Raw genomic sequence first — 17013 nt, forward strand, 5'->3', positions numbered from 1 at the left:
AATTCTCTTCAGTTCAGGTCCTTCAGCCACTGTTACCTCAGGGAGATTGCTTGTGTCTTCCCCAGTGAACACAGATCTGAAGTACCAATTCAATTCTTCTGCCATTTCTTTGTTCCCCGTAATATATTCCCCTGTTTCTGTCTTCAAGGGCCCAATTTTAGACTTCACCATTTTTTTCCCTTTCACTTTTCTGAAAAAGCTTTTACTATCCTCCTTTATATTTTTGGCCAGTTTACCTTCGTACCTCATTTGTTCTCTGCGTATTTCCTTCTTAGTAATCCTCTGTTGTTCTTTAAAAGCTTCCCAGTCCTCAGTTTCCCTACTTATCTTTGCTATGTTATACTTTTTCTCTTTTAACTTTATAAGTTTCTTAACTTCCCTCGTCAGCCACGGCCACCCCATGCCTCCTCCTAGGATCTTTCTTCCTTTTTGGAATGAACTGATCCTGCATCTTCTGCATTATACACAGAAATATCCGTCATTGTTCCTCCACTGTCATCCCTGCTAAGGTATTGCACCATTGAACTTTGGCCAGCTCCTCCCTCATAGCTCCATAGTTCCCTTTATTCAACTGAAATATTGTCACTTCTGATTGTACCCTCTCCCTCTCAAGTTGCAGATTGAAGCTTATGGTCACTACTTTCCAATGGCTCCTTCACTTCGAGATCCCTGATCAATTCTGGTTCATTGCACAATACCAGATCTAGAATTGCCTTCTCCCTGGTAGGCTCCAGCACCAGCTGTTCGAAGAAATCTTTGTATCTTCTTTAGTCACAGGAGAGGTCCAAGAATAGCCATTGTTGTTCCTTTATTTAAGAAGGGCAACAGAGATAACCCAGGAATTTACAGGTTGGCAAGACTTACAACAGTGGTAGGGAAATTATTGGAGAAGATTCTTACAGACAGGATTTATTCACATTTGGAAGAATATGAACTTATTTGTGTCAGGCAGCATGGTTGTGTCTCACAAACTTGAGTATTTGAGGAAATGATAAAGAGATAGTAAGACTCAAAAGGTGATCTGAAGTATTAGAGGTTTCAATATAGTGGATGCAGAGAAAATGTTTACTCTTGTGGGGATAAGCATAACTAGAGGCACCAATAAAAATCACAAACCAAAACAGAAGAATAAATTGCTTTTCACAAATAGTATTGAGTGTCTGTAACTTGCTATAAACAGGAATGGATTAAGTGAAAACTAGAAATGTATTTTGGGTTGATGAAACATCTGAAGATAGTTGGGCCTAGGACACCACCCTGAGGAACTCCTGCAGAGTTGCCCTGGAGCTGAAATAACTGACCTCCAAAAATCAGAACCACCTTCCTGTGTGTCTGGTCTGACTATAATCACCAGAGAATTTGTCCTCTGATACCATGATTCCAGTTTTGCTAGGGGTCCTTGATGCCACACTTGGTCAAATGCAACCTTGATGTCGAGGGCAGTCACTCTCACCTCACCCCTGGAATTCAGCTCTTTGACCATGTTTGAACCAAGGCTATAATGAGGACAGAAGCAGAATGGCCCTGACAGAATGCAAACTGGGCATCACTGATCAGGTGCTGCTCAATTGCATTGTTGATGACATCTTTATCACTTTATTGATGAGAGTAGGCTGTTGTTGCGGTAATTGGCTGGGTTGGATCTGTCCAGGACATAGCTGGGCAATTTTCCACATTGTCAGGTAGATGCCAATGTTGTAGCTATACTGAAAGAGCTTGGTTGTATGGGAGTGGCAGTTTCTGGAATACAAGTCTTCAGTAATATTGCCGGAATGTTGTCAGAACCCGTGGTGTTTGCAGTATAGAGTGTCTCCAACCATTTTTTGATATCATGTGAAGTGAATCAAATTAAATGAAGACTGGTATCTGTAACGCAGGGGACCACTGGAGGAGCCAGGATGGATCATGCACTCAACATTTCTGGCTGAAGATTGCTCAGAAAGCTTCAGACTTATCTTTCACACTGATGTGCTGGGCTCTTCCATCTTGAGGATGGGAATATTTGCAGAGCCTCCTCCTCCAGTCATTTATTTAAGTGTCCACCACCATTTGCAACTGGATGTGGCAGGACTGCAGAACTTAGATCTGATCCATTGGTTGCGGGATTGATTAGCTCTATCACATGCTGCTTATTCTATTTGGCATGCAAGTAGTCCTGTTTGGTGACTTCACCAGGTTGACACCTTGTCTTTAGGAATGCGTTGTGCTGCCCTTCTGCACTCTCCATCGAACCAGAGTTAATTCCTTGGCTTGACGGTACTGAATAAGTGGAGGAAATGCTGCGCCTTGAGATTATAGATTATGCTGGAGTACAGTTCTGCTGCTACTGATGGCCCACAGCTGATGAAGGTTATTCTCAATGTGAAGACTTCATCTTCACAAGGACTCTGCAGTGGTCATTCTTACCAATATTGTCATAGAGTATTTTTAGAACATAGATAGATTGAATCTTATTTGGCAAGGGGAATCAAGAATGATTAGGGGCAGCATTCTCTCTCTCGACTTGGAGCATAGAACGTAACCGCGCAGTACAGGCTCTTTGGCCCTTGATGTTGTGCCGACCTGTGAAATTAAGCTGATGCTCATCTAACCTATACTATTCCATTATTATCCATATGTGTATCCATGTAAATGCCCTTCAAGTTGGCGTGTCTACTACTGTTGCAGGAGGGCCATTCCACGCCCCCAATACTCTGAGTGAAGAGTATCTGATACCTGTCCTAAATCTATTACCCCTCGTGTTAGCCTTCACAATCAGAGGATTTGATGTCGTCCTCCTCCTCAACTATCTGAAACACTTGCCATATGTGGTCTCTCCACAGAAGATTTCTATTGCACAACATCAGGTAATGTTTCTGGGATTCATCCTGTCTACTGACTCATGCTCTCTTGAACAGAGCCGCGTCACACTTATTGTCAACTTCCCAGTTCCAACCACAAAACAAGTCCGCAAGTGGCTGGGCATGGTCAACTTCTGCCGACAATGGATTCCAAATGCAACTCTCCTCATTAAGGTGTTGACCCCATTCACCTCTCATGAAGGGACCTTCAATCTCTCCTTAGAGAGGAAGCAAGCTTTCAATGAACTTAAGCATGCCTTGTTACAAGCTCCAGCTTTGGGAAGACCACTCTGTGACAGACCCTTCCAACTGTACTGCACCATCTTGGATGACTGTGCCACTTCAGTTCTCACTCAACTGCTTGGAGATCGACACCACCCAGTGACCTACTTTTCTACTAAACTTGACCCTGTTGCCTTAAGACATCTCTGCTGCACTCAAATCCTAACAGTTATTTATTTTAGTCTACAATCTGCAGAAAATCTTACACTACGGCAAGACATTGCCATCTACAGTTCTCATGCCGTAATTGCCCTGTTAGGACACCTACAAATTCAACATTTGACTGCCGCTCGCCAAAACCCATTATGAGATTTACCTCCTCAACAATCCTCGACTGACCTTCAAGAATTGTACTACTATTAATCTCGCTGATTTCCTTATACATCCTCCTTCACCCTTATCCGCTCTTGATCATGATTGTCTTCTTCTCATTAACGAGGATCTTCAAGTTCATCCAGACCTCTCTGACGCCCCTATCTCAGGCCCTGATATCAATATGTTCACTGATGGTAGTTCCTTTACTGACCATACAGGTACTCGCCTTTCAGGCTATGAGATAGTTAATGACTATGGCTGTGTCCTGGAATCTGCTGCCTTTGAGACTCCTTTTTTTGCCCAGCAAGCTGAGCTTTTAGCACTTAGTCGTGCTTGCATCCTCGACACTCGTCTTCATGCTAACATTTATACTGATTCCCAATATGCTTTTGGGGTTGTGCAGGACTTTGGACAACTCTGGGAGGAACAGAGGATTTTTGACATCATCTAGTACTCCAATTTCCCAGCGCCAGCTTGTCTGAGACCTTTTAACCACGCTCTTATTCCCAAAGCAGGTTTCTGTTATCAAATGTGCTGCCCATACTACTGACCAATCCCCTGTTGACATCGCGCTGCTGATGAGGCTGCAAAACTAGCCTCTCGCAACCGTCTTATGATTGTGCCTAAAATGACAAGCCAGCTTGAAATCTCTGACAGGAGTCAGTTGACCACGGTTAAACTAATGCCAACCATTCAAGATGTTGTTACCTTACAAGGGGACGCCTCTGATTCTGAAAGGCAGATGTGGTCCAAAGCAGGCTGTTATTGTAATCTTGTTACTAAATTATGGACCACTCCAGCTGGACAGATTTGTATGTTTGCTGATACTCTTGCTCTGTGGGTAGTTGATTGTCTTCATAATGCTACACAGTGGTGCTCGCTCTACACCTGACCTCCTATTGACCACCTGTTGGCACCCTCACCTCCAGCAGGTAGCTCAATGTGTCAGTGATAGAACACAACCCAGGCAAGGGTATACCTTGCCCGGTGGTCAAAATGCCCCTCCCTCAAGGACCTTTCCAAACCCTTCAACTTGACCTCATCGAGTTAGAGGTGTCAAAACTATATGTATGTTTTGGTTATTGTTGATGTCTTTTCTAAATGGGTTGAAGCTACTACCAAAACTGTTGTGAGTATCCTACTTAAGGAGATTATTCCCCACTTTGGCATTCCCTATTGCCTGTCTTCTGACAATGGTCCTCATTTTGTTGGCGAAATAAATGAGGAATTATGCTTTCACTTCAGTATCCGCTGCCAACTCCATTGTGCTTATTGTCCACACGCAGCAGGACTTGTGGAGCATTGTATCCAGACTCCGAAAACCAAACTTTGGTTTGTCTCTGGCACCACCTTATTTTTAATTTTTTCTGCCTTATTTAATTGGATTATAGGCCATCCCTTCACTTATTATTCAGCTGTTGACACTTTACTCACACCATCTGACACTTTTGATCATCTGCAGAGACTTATTATTTGACACTCCACTCACAGCTTTTGAATGATATTTTCTCTCTGCCCTTGATTTTTAAACATATAAATTCTGTGTCTGTGTGCTTCTCTCTCACTTCACCTGACAAAGGGGCTAGCTCCAAAAGCTGAGATTTCAAATATACCTGTTTGATGAAAACCTGGTGTCGTGTGACTTCTGACTTTGCCCATCCGAGTCCAACACCGGCACCTCCATATCTTGGCATGTCATAACATTCAAGGCTATGGACCAAGTGTTGGAAAGTGGAATCAAATGTAGTTTCAGACTTTATTGTTGCCCGTGCAGACTCGATGGGCCAAAGGCCCTCTTTCTGGACTGCATGATTCTTTGATTCTAAATTTTGAGATCTGGTGTCATCATTAATTTGTGAACATTCAAATTATATGGCAAAACAATTTGCCCTTTATTTAGATAATCATACCTGTGGACTTGTTGGGTTCAAAGCGGCACATTAACCATAGTTCTTGATTGTACGTAGACAAGCCAGGTGTTTGCAGCTTAAAAGGGCGAGACTGGTATTAAATGGGAAAATAAAAAGGCAAAAATTAACCTCTAGTAATTTTTTGATGATATAGTAACTACCAACTATACCACATCACAAAAAAAGGCTTCAAATTTCAGAGAAGATTCAGCTTCAGCATTTCAAGTGTTCCAGGAAACCAAAATATAGCTTCAAAAACCCTGACTAATGATGAATACCCAAAACTGGTTTGAGTTCTGCTCTAAATGGTCTCTGGGGCAATATTGTGAAAAATTATAAAATATTGTCTCTTCTGGTGGACGAGGGCAAAGCTGAGACTAAAGAATCTCACAGCAATTGTTACTTCATTCATGCCAGAACATAGCAGAGTGAGGCAGAACCGGGTTGGCACTCCTGCTTCTCTTCACTCGAGTTAAAAAGATGCCAGTTTCTGATACTCCTTCAATGCTCTCCAACAATTGCTCAAAGGATAAACGTGGGTTTAACATTTAATTGAATTCAATATTCATTTCATGCAGTTACCAGTTCCACCTAAAACAAAAGATGTCTAATATACCTACCATCCCGCTGGTGACACAGATTAGATGCGGGAGTTAGTGACAAGAAGTTAGTACAAAAATGGCACATGATTTACTCCCCAAACTGGTAAAATGCAACAATGCCCTGTTGCTCAATGTGGCCCATTGCAAATGTCAGGATGCCTGACCATTGCAAACCGATTGATTTGAGTTTAACAATAGGGCAGCACGGTGGCTCAGTGGTTAGCACAGCGCCAGGGAGCCTGGTTCAATTCCGGCTGCGGGCAACTGTCTGTGTGGAGTTTGCACATTCTCCCAGTGTCTGCATGGGTTTCCTCCAGGTGCTCTGGTTTCCTCTCACAGTTCAAAGATGTGCAGGTTAGGTGAATTGGCCATGCTAAATTGCCCATAATGTTAGGTGCATCAGTCAGGGGTAAATGTGTAAATGTCAGGGAATGGTGCTGGGTGGGCTGCTCTTTGGAAGGTTGGTGTGGACTTGTTGGGCCGAAGGGCCTGATTCCACACTGTAGGGAATCTAATCAAATAAACACAGTTGCTCATGTTATCCTCTTTTGTACTTTATTTGTGTACAAGGCAATTTTCCATGCATCATTACAGTTTCCTTGTTTAAAAATAATAATGACCAAATAGAATTCTAAGATATCACGATGTGGCAAAACAACTAGTGGAACAAAAAAGCTCAATGCTAATATTACCGACAATTAAACTGATATCTGTGGAAAGGACTCAGAACTTTCAAAGTAGGATGGTCTGTTATTGTTTTTATGATCACATCATTGACATTGTCCAATGATTTCATAGATTTCCATTCATCTTACGATCAGCAAAACAAGACTCTAGCAACAACAGGCAAGTGGGAAAGGGCTCAAAAACAATAAAATTAGTTATGTAATTCTACAAAATAAAGCAAGTGAATGTTTTACAACACTAACTTACCAGATGACCTTTGCTTTTGGTTGAAATTGGTGGCAAGGCTGTGGATGTAATAATTCCTGGACCTGAAAGCAGAAAGAATAGATCATGTGAAACAATGCACACATTTTTCATTTGGCATGGTGAATAATGAAGGAGTTGAACGCATTTCTTTTCCCCAATCTACATCAATTTCAGGAGATCCTGAAGCATATTCTCGGATAAGTTCATCTCCCATTTCAATGGGGAAACATATGCATCCTAGCCGTTTCCTCTTCCATTGATCTAAGTTGATAATGGTGATTCAATTAGCAGAGGCATAGGTGGCAATGGTGCAGCAGTGATAATGTAGAGCACTAGTAATCTAGAGGTCTAGGCTAATAGTCTGATGGATGAGTTCAAATCCATTCCAGCAGCTAGTAGAATTTAAATTCAGTTGATAAAATCTCGAATTGAAAACTAGTCTCAGAGATACTGACCATGAAATTATTGTTAACTATCTTAAAAACTTAGCTGGCTTACAAATGCCCTTGCGGGGAGAAAATCTGCCATTCATTACCAGGTTTTTTTTTTAATTCACTAGCTGGCCAGCATTTATTGCCCATCCATAGTTGCCCCTTCAGAAGGTGGTGGCCAGCTGCCTTCGTGAACTGCTGCAGTCCACCAGCTGTGGGTTGACCCATAATGCCATCAGGGTGGGAATTTCAGGATTTTTACACAGCGACAGTGAAGGAACGCTGATATATTTCCAAGTCAGGATGGTGAGTGGCTTGGAGTGGAACTTGAAAGATGGTGTTCCCACGTATCTGTTACCCATGTTCCTCTAGATGAAAGTGGTCATGGGTTTGGAAGATACTGTCTGAGGATCTTTAGTGAATATCTGCAGTGCACAATGTAGACAGGACACACTGCTACTACTGAGCATCAGTGGCGGAGGGAGTGGATGCTTATGGATACAGTGCTGATCAAACAGGCTGCTTTGTCCTCGATGGTGTCAAACTTAGAGTCTTGTTGGGGCTGCACTCATCCAGGCAAGTGGGGAATATTCCATCACACTCCTGACTTGTAGATGGTGGACAGGCATTGGGGAGACAGAAGGTAAGTTATTCACTGCAGTATTCCTGGTCTCTGACCTGCTCTTGCAGCCACTATATTTATGTGGCAAGTCCACTTCAGTTTCTGATCAATGATAACTCTCAGGATGTTGATAGAATGGGATTCAGTTGAATGTCAAGGGGCAGTGGTCGGATTGCCTTTTGGAAATGGTCATAGCCTAGCATTTGTGTGGCACAAATATTACTTGTCACTTGTCAGCCCAAACCTGGATATTGTCCAGATCTTGTAGCAATTAAAGATGGGCTGCTTCAGAGTCGGAGTCATCATGAATGGTGCGAAACATTGTACAATCAATCATTGTGCCTCTCCTGCAACCACTACTCCCAATGTGGTCTTCTCTACATCAGTGAGACAAAAATGTTCGCTTAGGGAACATTTCAACAAACTTCTCAGCCAGTCCTCTAAGGCCAGTCTGACCTCCTGCTCATAATCCATTTTAATTTCCCTTCCCACTCCCACATGTCCATCTTCAGCCTCCTCCATTGCCACAGTAAATCAGACCGCAAGTTAAAGGAACACCACCTCATTTTCTGCCTGGGGAGCCTACAGCCTGGAGGCCTCAACAAAAAGTTCTCTAATTTCAAGTAACTTTCTCACCCACCCCCCGACTCCCTATCCAGCCCAACTTCCTCCTTTTGATTCCAACTACTGATCCTTCCTTCCACTACCTAGTGGATTCATCCCTCCCATCTACCAATCAGGTCATACCCACCATGTGTTCATCTATCACCACTTCACCATTCTGCCATTCTCCCCACCCAAAACCCTCCCTCCTCCTTTTATCTAAAGCTCCTCCTACCCCCAACTTCATTCCTGAAGAATACATATAAAGAAGTCATACCAGAAACGTCAACTTCTCCATCTCCTGATGCTGTCTGGCTTCCAGCTATATTCTTCTAGCCTCCTGCTTTCCTACTTTAGATTACAGCACCTGCAGGGTTTTTTTGCCTCTCATTGTGCAATCATTGGCAAACATTCCCACTTCTGACCTTATGATGGAGAAAAGGTGAAGCAGGTGAAAATGGTTGGGCATAGGACACCCTGCAGAACTCCTGCAGAGATGCCCTGGAGCAGAGATGTCGAATCTCCAACAACCACAACCATCCTCCTCTGTGTCATCGTTCCAACACAGGTTAAACCCCTCTGCTAATTTAAACCAGCCATACAAATAAGATTCACGTCGTGTTGTAATGTGTTAAAATTGGAGAGGCAAAGACTCTTTAAGTCCAACAGAGAATATTAAAACCAACAACTATTTACAACTCCTTTCTCTTAAACCTCTCTCTTACCTCCCACTCTACAACACTAGCCTGATAAAAAAAATCCTGATTAAGATTTATAAAAAAAATTTCAAAACCAGTCAGCTGTCGAATCTTCTCTTTTTATCTTCTTCTGCAGGTTTCCTCTGTCACCTTTTTGATGTCCTGCTGCGCAAACGTTTTGTAGTCAGGTACCTTTCCGAGAGCCTTTCTGCTGGCAGTCTGTACTTGTTGGTGGCTTGGCAGTTGCATTCCTGAAGAAGGGCCTGTTCCCTGGATGCTGCCTGACCTGCTGTGCTGTTCCAGCAATAAAGTTTCAACTTTGATCTCCAGCACCTGCAGACCTCACTTTCTCCCCGGCTTGGCAGTTCTCCCCTAACTGTTCAAAATGTCTGGTTTTATACCCCAAAACATTGGATCGTTTCATTGGTTTTAATATTATCAAAATACTAAATTCAAATTTGATTGGATTCTGATATCTTGGGGCATAATTTAAACTGATTGGCCGAATTTGTTTTTGTATTCCATAGCAACACTGCTGTACTACTGGTTTTGACCAAGTGTTACATTGCTACCTTGTTCAGAACACTGTATGCTGTGTCAGGCAGTCCTTGCTAGCTTTTCAACTCTCTTCAAGGTACAGTACTTCCATACCTTCATAACAGTCAGGTATGAGCGCAACTACTGGAGAGTTTGCCCTCTGATACCTGCTGATTCCAGTTTTGCTAAGGCTCCTTGATGCCACACTTAATTGAATGCCACCTTGATGCCAAGGGTTGTCACACTCACCTCATCTCTGAAATTCAGTTCTTTTATCCAGGTTTGGATCAAGGCTGTAATGAGATCAGGAGCTGAGTGGCCCTGACGGAACACAAACTGGGCATCATTGAATAGGTCAGTGCTTAGCAGGTGCTGCTTGACAGTCCTGTTGATGACCCCTTCCATCACTTTACTGATGATCGGTAATAGACTGACAGGGTGGTAATTGGCCAGGTTGGATGTATCCAGCTTTTTATGTTGAGGACATACTTGGGCAGTTTTCCACATTGTCGGATAGATGCCAGTGTTGTGACTGTACTGGAACAGCAAGTTTTGGAGCACAAGTCCTCAGTACTAATGCCAGAATGTTGTCATGGCCTGTAGCCTTTGCAGTATCCAGTGTCCCCAGCTGGTCATTGATATCACATCGAGTGAATCGAATTGGCTGAAGACTGGTTTCTACAATGCTGTCACCACTGCAGGTGGCCAAGATGGATCATGCACTCGGCACTTCTGGCTGAAGACTGCAATGAAAGCCTCAGCCTCATCTTTTGCAGTTATGTGCTGGGCTCTTACATAATTGAAGATAGGGATATTTACTTGTGCAGCCTCCTTCTAGTCAGATGTTTAATCGTTAACTACCATTCACAACTGGATGTGTCAGGATTGCTGAGCTTATATCTGATCTGGTGCTTGTGGGATTACTTAGTTCTATCACTTGCTGTTTATGTTGTTTGGTATGCAAGTCGTCCAGTTTGGTGGCTTCACCAGGCTTGCACCTCATCTTCAGGTATGGTGGATACTGTTCCTGGCATTCCCTCCTGGACTCTCTGTTGAACCAGGGTTGATCCCCTGGCTCGATGGTAATGGTTGAGCAAGGGACATGCTGGGCCACAAGTTTACAGATTGTAGAGTACAATTCTGTTGTTCATGGCACACCTCACCACTCAGATGCCCAGCCGAGAGTTGCTAAACCTGTTTAAAGGCTGTCCCACTTAGCACAGTGATAGCGCCACACAACATGATGGTGGTTATTTTCAACGTCAAGGCCGGAATTGGTCTCCACAAGGGCTCTGTGGTGGTCACTCTTATTTGGGCACGGACGGATGCATCTGCAGCTAGCAGATTAGCAAGGATGAAGTCAAGTATGTTTTTCCCTCTTGGTGGTTTCCTCATCACCTGCAGCAGACTCAGTCTAGCAGCTATGTCCTTTTAGGACCCAACCAATTCAATTAGTAATGCCAAACCACTCTTGATGGTGGACATTGAAATCCTCCACCCAGAATACATTTTGTGCCCTTGCCAACCTCTGTGCTCTCGCTAAGCATTGTATAACATGGAAAAGTACCGATTCATTGGCAGAGGGGGATATGATTCCATGAGTATGACTATTTCAGGCTGTTTCTTGATTAGTCTGTAAGTTGTGGTAATCAGGAGGTTTCCTTGCCTGTGTTTAACCTGAAGCCATGAGACTGTAAGTTATAGAGTTATAGAGATGTACAGCACGGAAACAGACTCTGCCCAGTCCAACTGTCCAGGCCGACCAGATATCCCAACCCAATCTAGTCCCACCTGATAGTACAAGGCCCATATCCCTCGAAACCCTTCCTATTCATATATCCATCCAGATGACTTTTAAACGTTGCAATGGACTAGCCTCCATCATTTCCTCTGACAGCTCATTCCATACATGTACCACCCTCTGCATAAAAGTTGCCCCTTAGATCCCTTTTATATCTTTCCCCTCTCACCCTAAACCTATGCCCTTCAGTTCTGGACTTCCCCCACCCCAGGGAAGAGACTTTGACTATTTATCCTCTCCATGCCCCTCACGATCTTATAAACCTTCCAACAGGAAGTTCCTTGTAATTTTTTTCTGAACCCTTTCAAGTTTCCCAACATCCTTAGTCAATGTTGAGGACTTCCAGGGCAACTTCCTCGAGACTGTAATATCATTGTGCTACCACCTATTTTAGCTCTATCCTGCCGGTGAGACAGAACACACCCAGGCATGGTGATGGTGGCGTCTGGCGTATTGTCTGCAAGATATGATTCCATGAGTATGACTATTTCAGGCTGTTTCTTGATTAGTCTGTAAGTTAGCTCTCCCAATTTTGGCACAAGCCCACAGATGTCACAAAGGAGGACTTTCCAGGGTCAACAGGGATGTTTCTGTTGTTATCTTTTCTGGTGCCTAAGCCAATGCCAGTTGATCTGTCCGGTTTCATTTCTTTGAGACTTGGTAGGGATTGATACAACTGAATGGCTTGCTAGGCCACTTCACAGGGCAATTGAGAGTCAATCACACATTGCTGCGGGTCTGCAGTCACAAGGAGGCCAGGGCAGGTGAGAATGGCAGATTGCCTTCCCTGAAGGATATCAGTGAACCAGATGGGGTTTTTCTGATCGTCAACAATGATTCTTAATTCCAGATTTTTTGTGTTTTCTTTTCAATTCAAATTTCACCATCTGCCATGTTGGGTTTAGTACCTGGGTCTCTGGATTAATAGTCTAGAAATGGTTTGACCAATATGTGACTCCAGGTCCACAATAGAGCGAATGACTCTTAACTGCTCTCTGAAATAGCAAACCAGTCAGTTCAATAGCCATAATCAATGGGTACATGTGGCCTTGACAATGATGCACAAATCTCAAAGTATATTAAAAAATCATTCCTACTTCTGTAGTTAACCATCATTATCTGGGATTCCACTGAAAATACCTTTCTTTAAAGAAAGTTTTGGCAGTATAGAACTTAAGCATTTGTCGAAAAATATACTTCCTTTTTCCCTTGCACTCTCAGGAAAGTTGGCAAGAAATACCAATGTAAAGAGAAAATATTCGCATTGAGAAGGAAGTGCGAATGGTTTGGCAAGTGAATTCTGATTGCTTGTTAGTAACACATGAGTTAGTAACTAATATTTACTGCCAAACTTTGTTTAAATTTTATGATCTTGTAGGTAGATTCTGTTCAGTTCATTTTTTGGGGCAATGCGTTCACATGGAATATAACATCACCACCTAGTTCATAGAATTGAAATAGACTCAACGCAGGCATATGATATTTCTCAGTCTACAAAAAACAGGGTCCCATGTAAGAATGAATGTGACTTCCAGTATGCACAACTGCACTGAGATAGTGTGTTATAGGCTCTCTTTATTAACTCACTCACCAGCTCACTATATTCATTAATACCGGATTCCCATTCATTCATTCATACACAATCCTTTATTTACGATAACAGGGTTTAATCTACTCATTCATAAAACCAGAGTTCTGCACTATCCACAGTTAAAAACAATCCTTTGAAACCCATGACCGCATTTCCACACCTTGTCAGCATACAGAACAATACCATCCTCATCAAGTCTCCACTAAACATTATAATATGAATCACAACCCTTACCAACCATCTCCTGGATCAATTAAGTACCAATTAATTACTTTTTAGCTCGGCCATTACCCCATTTAAGAAACCAACTGACAAAACAGTGCTTGCATGAAACTGCATGAAAGAAAGAAACTCATGCCAGCAAATCTTAAATAAATCTCACCACACAGCTGCAGTAATCAGTTTAATATCCTTTATTATTTTGTTATGATTTCTAACTTATTCACACCACATAGGTCTAGTAGTTTATACTAATATTTAAAAGACAAAAGAACTGACATCTCTTGATTATGTATGCAAACTGGACAGACACCCTTAATCCCACCAGAAGTAACAGCCAGCACTTAGCCACAAGTTTTTAACCCATCTCCTGTCTCCCAGGTCAGAAGTCCTTCAAACCTTCATGACTTATAGAATGGAACTTTAATATATGTAAGAACTGTGTACAAAGCGGCTCGTGTAAGAACTGTATTTCAGGATTATTTTGCCGCCTTGAACTTGCGCTGTGATTGTTGAATGAAGAGGCTATTTTCGTCACTCACCAATTTTGATCGTTATTTGAACACGACCCCACTACACCATACTGTAAGCCAAGTGAACCCTAAATAGGTTGTCAGTGTAATCGTTCACACACTCAGGATTGCTTAGCAAATGCTGTCTAGCCTCAAATCACTTACATTCCGCACAGAGTTTTCAGTTTTGCAGTACAGCGATAGGTTAGGTACATTCAGGACCTTGATTATGGCAAACAGCTGAAAGATTATGCTGTTTCATACAATCCACCATTCTTTGGAATAACCAGTCTAGATATTGGCACTAAGTTGAAGGTAGTGGCTGGGATGTCAAAGAAGCCAGTTGCTTCTTCTTGGGAAGTTTTAACATTCCAGTAGTATTAGAGCCAAATCCATCCAGACAAGTGAAGAGTATTCCAAACTTCTAACCTGTGATGTGATGGACAGCAGACAAGCTTTGACTGTCAGGTGGTGAGTTTCTCACACACTTAACCACAGTATTTATATAGATAGTCCAACTCAGTATCTGGTAATGAAAAACCTGCAAGATGATGACTTCGTGAACAGGATATGGGCTTCACTGGATAGGCCAGCATTTATTGCCCATCCCTAAATGTCCAAAGGGGAGTTAAGAGACAAACATGTTGCTGCAATTCAGCAAAGGTTCAGCACAAAAGGGAGATTGTTAGATTCTCTTTTGTTGGAGATGGTCATTGCTTGGCAACTGTGGCACAAATATTACTTGCCACTTATCAGCTCAAACCTGAATATTGTTCATATCTTGATGTGTATGGACAGGGATTACTTCATTGTCCACGGAGTTTAGATTAGATTAAATTAGATTCTCTACAGTGTGGATACAGGCCCTTCGGCCCAACCAGTCCACACCAACCCTCCGAAGAGTAACCCACCCAGACCCATTTCCCTCTGACTAATGCAATTTAGCATGTTCAATTCACCTGACCTGCACATCTTTGGACTGTGGGAGGAAACCAGAGCACCCAGAACAAATTCCACACAGACAGTCACCCGAGGCTGGAATCGAACCTGTGACCCTGGTGCTGTAAGGCAGGAGTGCTTACCACTGAGTTACAAGTGAACAAGTGACCTCGTGATGGAGGGAAGATTAGTGACAAAAATGGTTAAGCTTATGAAGGTACCTAGCAAAATGGCTTGGGGCTATGATAATTGCCTTCCAACAATCCTTACCATCTTTATTAATGCTCAGTATGATTTCAGAGATTTCCCTGATTCATATGAATATTCAGCCCGTCAAGCCCGCTCTGCCATTCAGTAAGGTCAGGACTGATCTGTGGCTGAACTCTGTATGTCACCTTGGGTCCGTATCCCTTGATAGCCTTACTTAATAAAACAATTATCTATCTGAAATTTAAATTGAACAATTTAAAATCAGCATCAAACCTCCACTGCTCTTTATGTGTAGAATCCTCAACTAGTGAAAACAGTTTATCTTTGTGGATGGAAGTTTGCTTGTTCAGCTGGAAGATTAGTTTTCAGATGTTTCATCACCATACTAGGTAGCATCATCAGTGAACCTCCGGTGAAGCACTGGCGATATGGCCCGCTTTTTATTTGTGTGTTTATGTTTTTTGAGTTGGTGATGTAATTTCCTGTGGTGGTCATTTCCTGTTCTTTTTCTCAGGGGGTGGTAATTGGTATCAAAGTCAATGTGTTTCTTGATAGATGTCTGGTTGGAAGGCCATGCTCCTAGGAATTCTCGCGCACGCCTCCATTTGGCTTGTCCGAGGATGGATGTGTTGTCCCAGTCGAAGTGGTGTCCTTCCTCATCTGTATGTAAACATACTAGTGAGAGTGGGTCATGCCTTTTGGTGGCTAAACAACAACGAACTGCCATTCCTACATGTTGCAATAGAACAAACAGTCAATGGTGAACTTCAAACCAGCGTCTACAGGAAAAACAACACATACAGGCCAAATACTTAACTACAGAAGCGATCAACCCAACACCCAAAAAAGAGCTGCATTAGAACATTATTTCAATGAGCCACCACACACTGCAGCAGAGAGGAACTATGAAGAGCAGAGGAAAATCACCTATGCAGCGTATTCAAAAAGATTAGGCACCCAATGAACACAGTTCATCGATTTCTCAGCAACAAACCCAAAAAAGCGGACAAAACATGTCCAGAAACCTTAGCCACTCTCCCCAACATCAAAGACACTTTGGAAATGACTGCCAGACTACTCTGACCCCTTGGCATCATGGTAGCCCACAAAGCCACCAACATACTAATACAGCAGCTAATGAACTTGAAAGATGCTACACAGACAACAAGCAAAACTAAAGGCATTTACAAAATACCATGCAAGAACTGTAACAAACACTACATTGGACATACAGGCAGAAAACTAGCCACCAGGATACATGAACATCAACTAGCCACAAAAAGACATGACCCACTCTCACTGATATCTTTACATACAGATGAGGAAGGACACCACTTCAACTGGGACAACGCATCCATCCTAGGACAAATGAAGACAGGTGCAGGAATTCCTAGAAGCATGGTATTCCAATTGGAACTTTATCAACAAACACCTTGACCACCCCCTGAGAAAAAGAACAGGAAATGACATCACCAACCAAGGAAACCTAAACATTCAAATAAAAGGTGGGCCATATCACCAGTGCTTCACCAGAGGCTCACTGAAGATGTTACCTAGTAGTGGTGATGAAACGTCTGAAAACAAACCTTCCAGTTCAGCAAGCAAACATACATCCAGAACCACAAATTCTCTCAAAACTTACTAAGTTTATCTTTCAATAAAACAACACCCCAACCGGTTGAATCCTCTCAAAGTCACACAGGTCCAGAAGGATGTGAATGTGATGCTCAATGAAGACATCATCGAAACCAGATGGAGTAGAGTTCATCCAATCGCGTTAGCTCCCAAATCTGAAGGAATTCCATGATTTGGGTCAATGCTGTTTAAACTAAACAAATTGGACTCCTATCTAATGCCAAGATTGGAGGAAAGTTGGATTTAGTGTGCGCTTATTGGCAGGTACCTTTATCAGAGAAAGCGAAAGAAAGTTTCTACATTTGTAACCCCAACTAAGCTATATTAATTCAA

General features: G+C 42.6%; 1 protein-coding gene across 6 annotated transcripts in view; it reads right to left on the minus strand.

Annotated features, from left to right (window-relative positions):
- tmem181 (transmembrane protein 181) overlaps window positions 1-17013 on the minus strand; it is a 248170-nt gene that overhangs the window by 119322 nt on the left and 111835 nt on the right. For all 6 annotated transcript variants that reach the window (XM_043696179.1, XM_043696185.1, XM_043696182.1 and 3 more), the window contains 2 exons: window positions 6883-6944; window positions 5348-5438 (listed from right to left, as the gene is read on the minus strand). In XM_043696179.1, coding sequence (XP_043552114.1) covers window positions 5348-5438; window positions 6883-6944 — 153 coding nt within the window. The remainder of the gene's footprint in view (window positions 1-5347; window positions 5439-6882; window positions 6945-17013) is intronic.

Source organism: Chiloscyllium plagiosum, chromosome 9, assembly GCF_004010195.1.
Source record: "Chiloscyllium plagiosum isolate BGI_BamShark_2017 chromosome 9, ASM401019v2, whole genome shotgun sequence".
NCBI lineage: Eukaryota > Metazoa > Chordata > Chondrichthyes > Orectolobiformes > Hemiscylliidae > Chiloscyllium > Chiloscyllium plagiosum.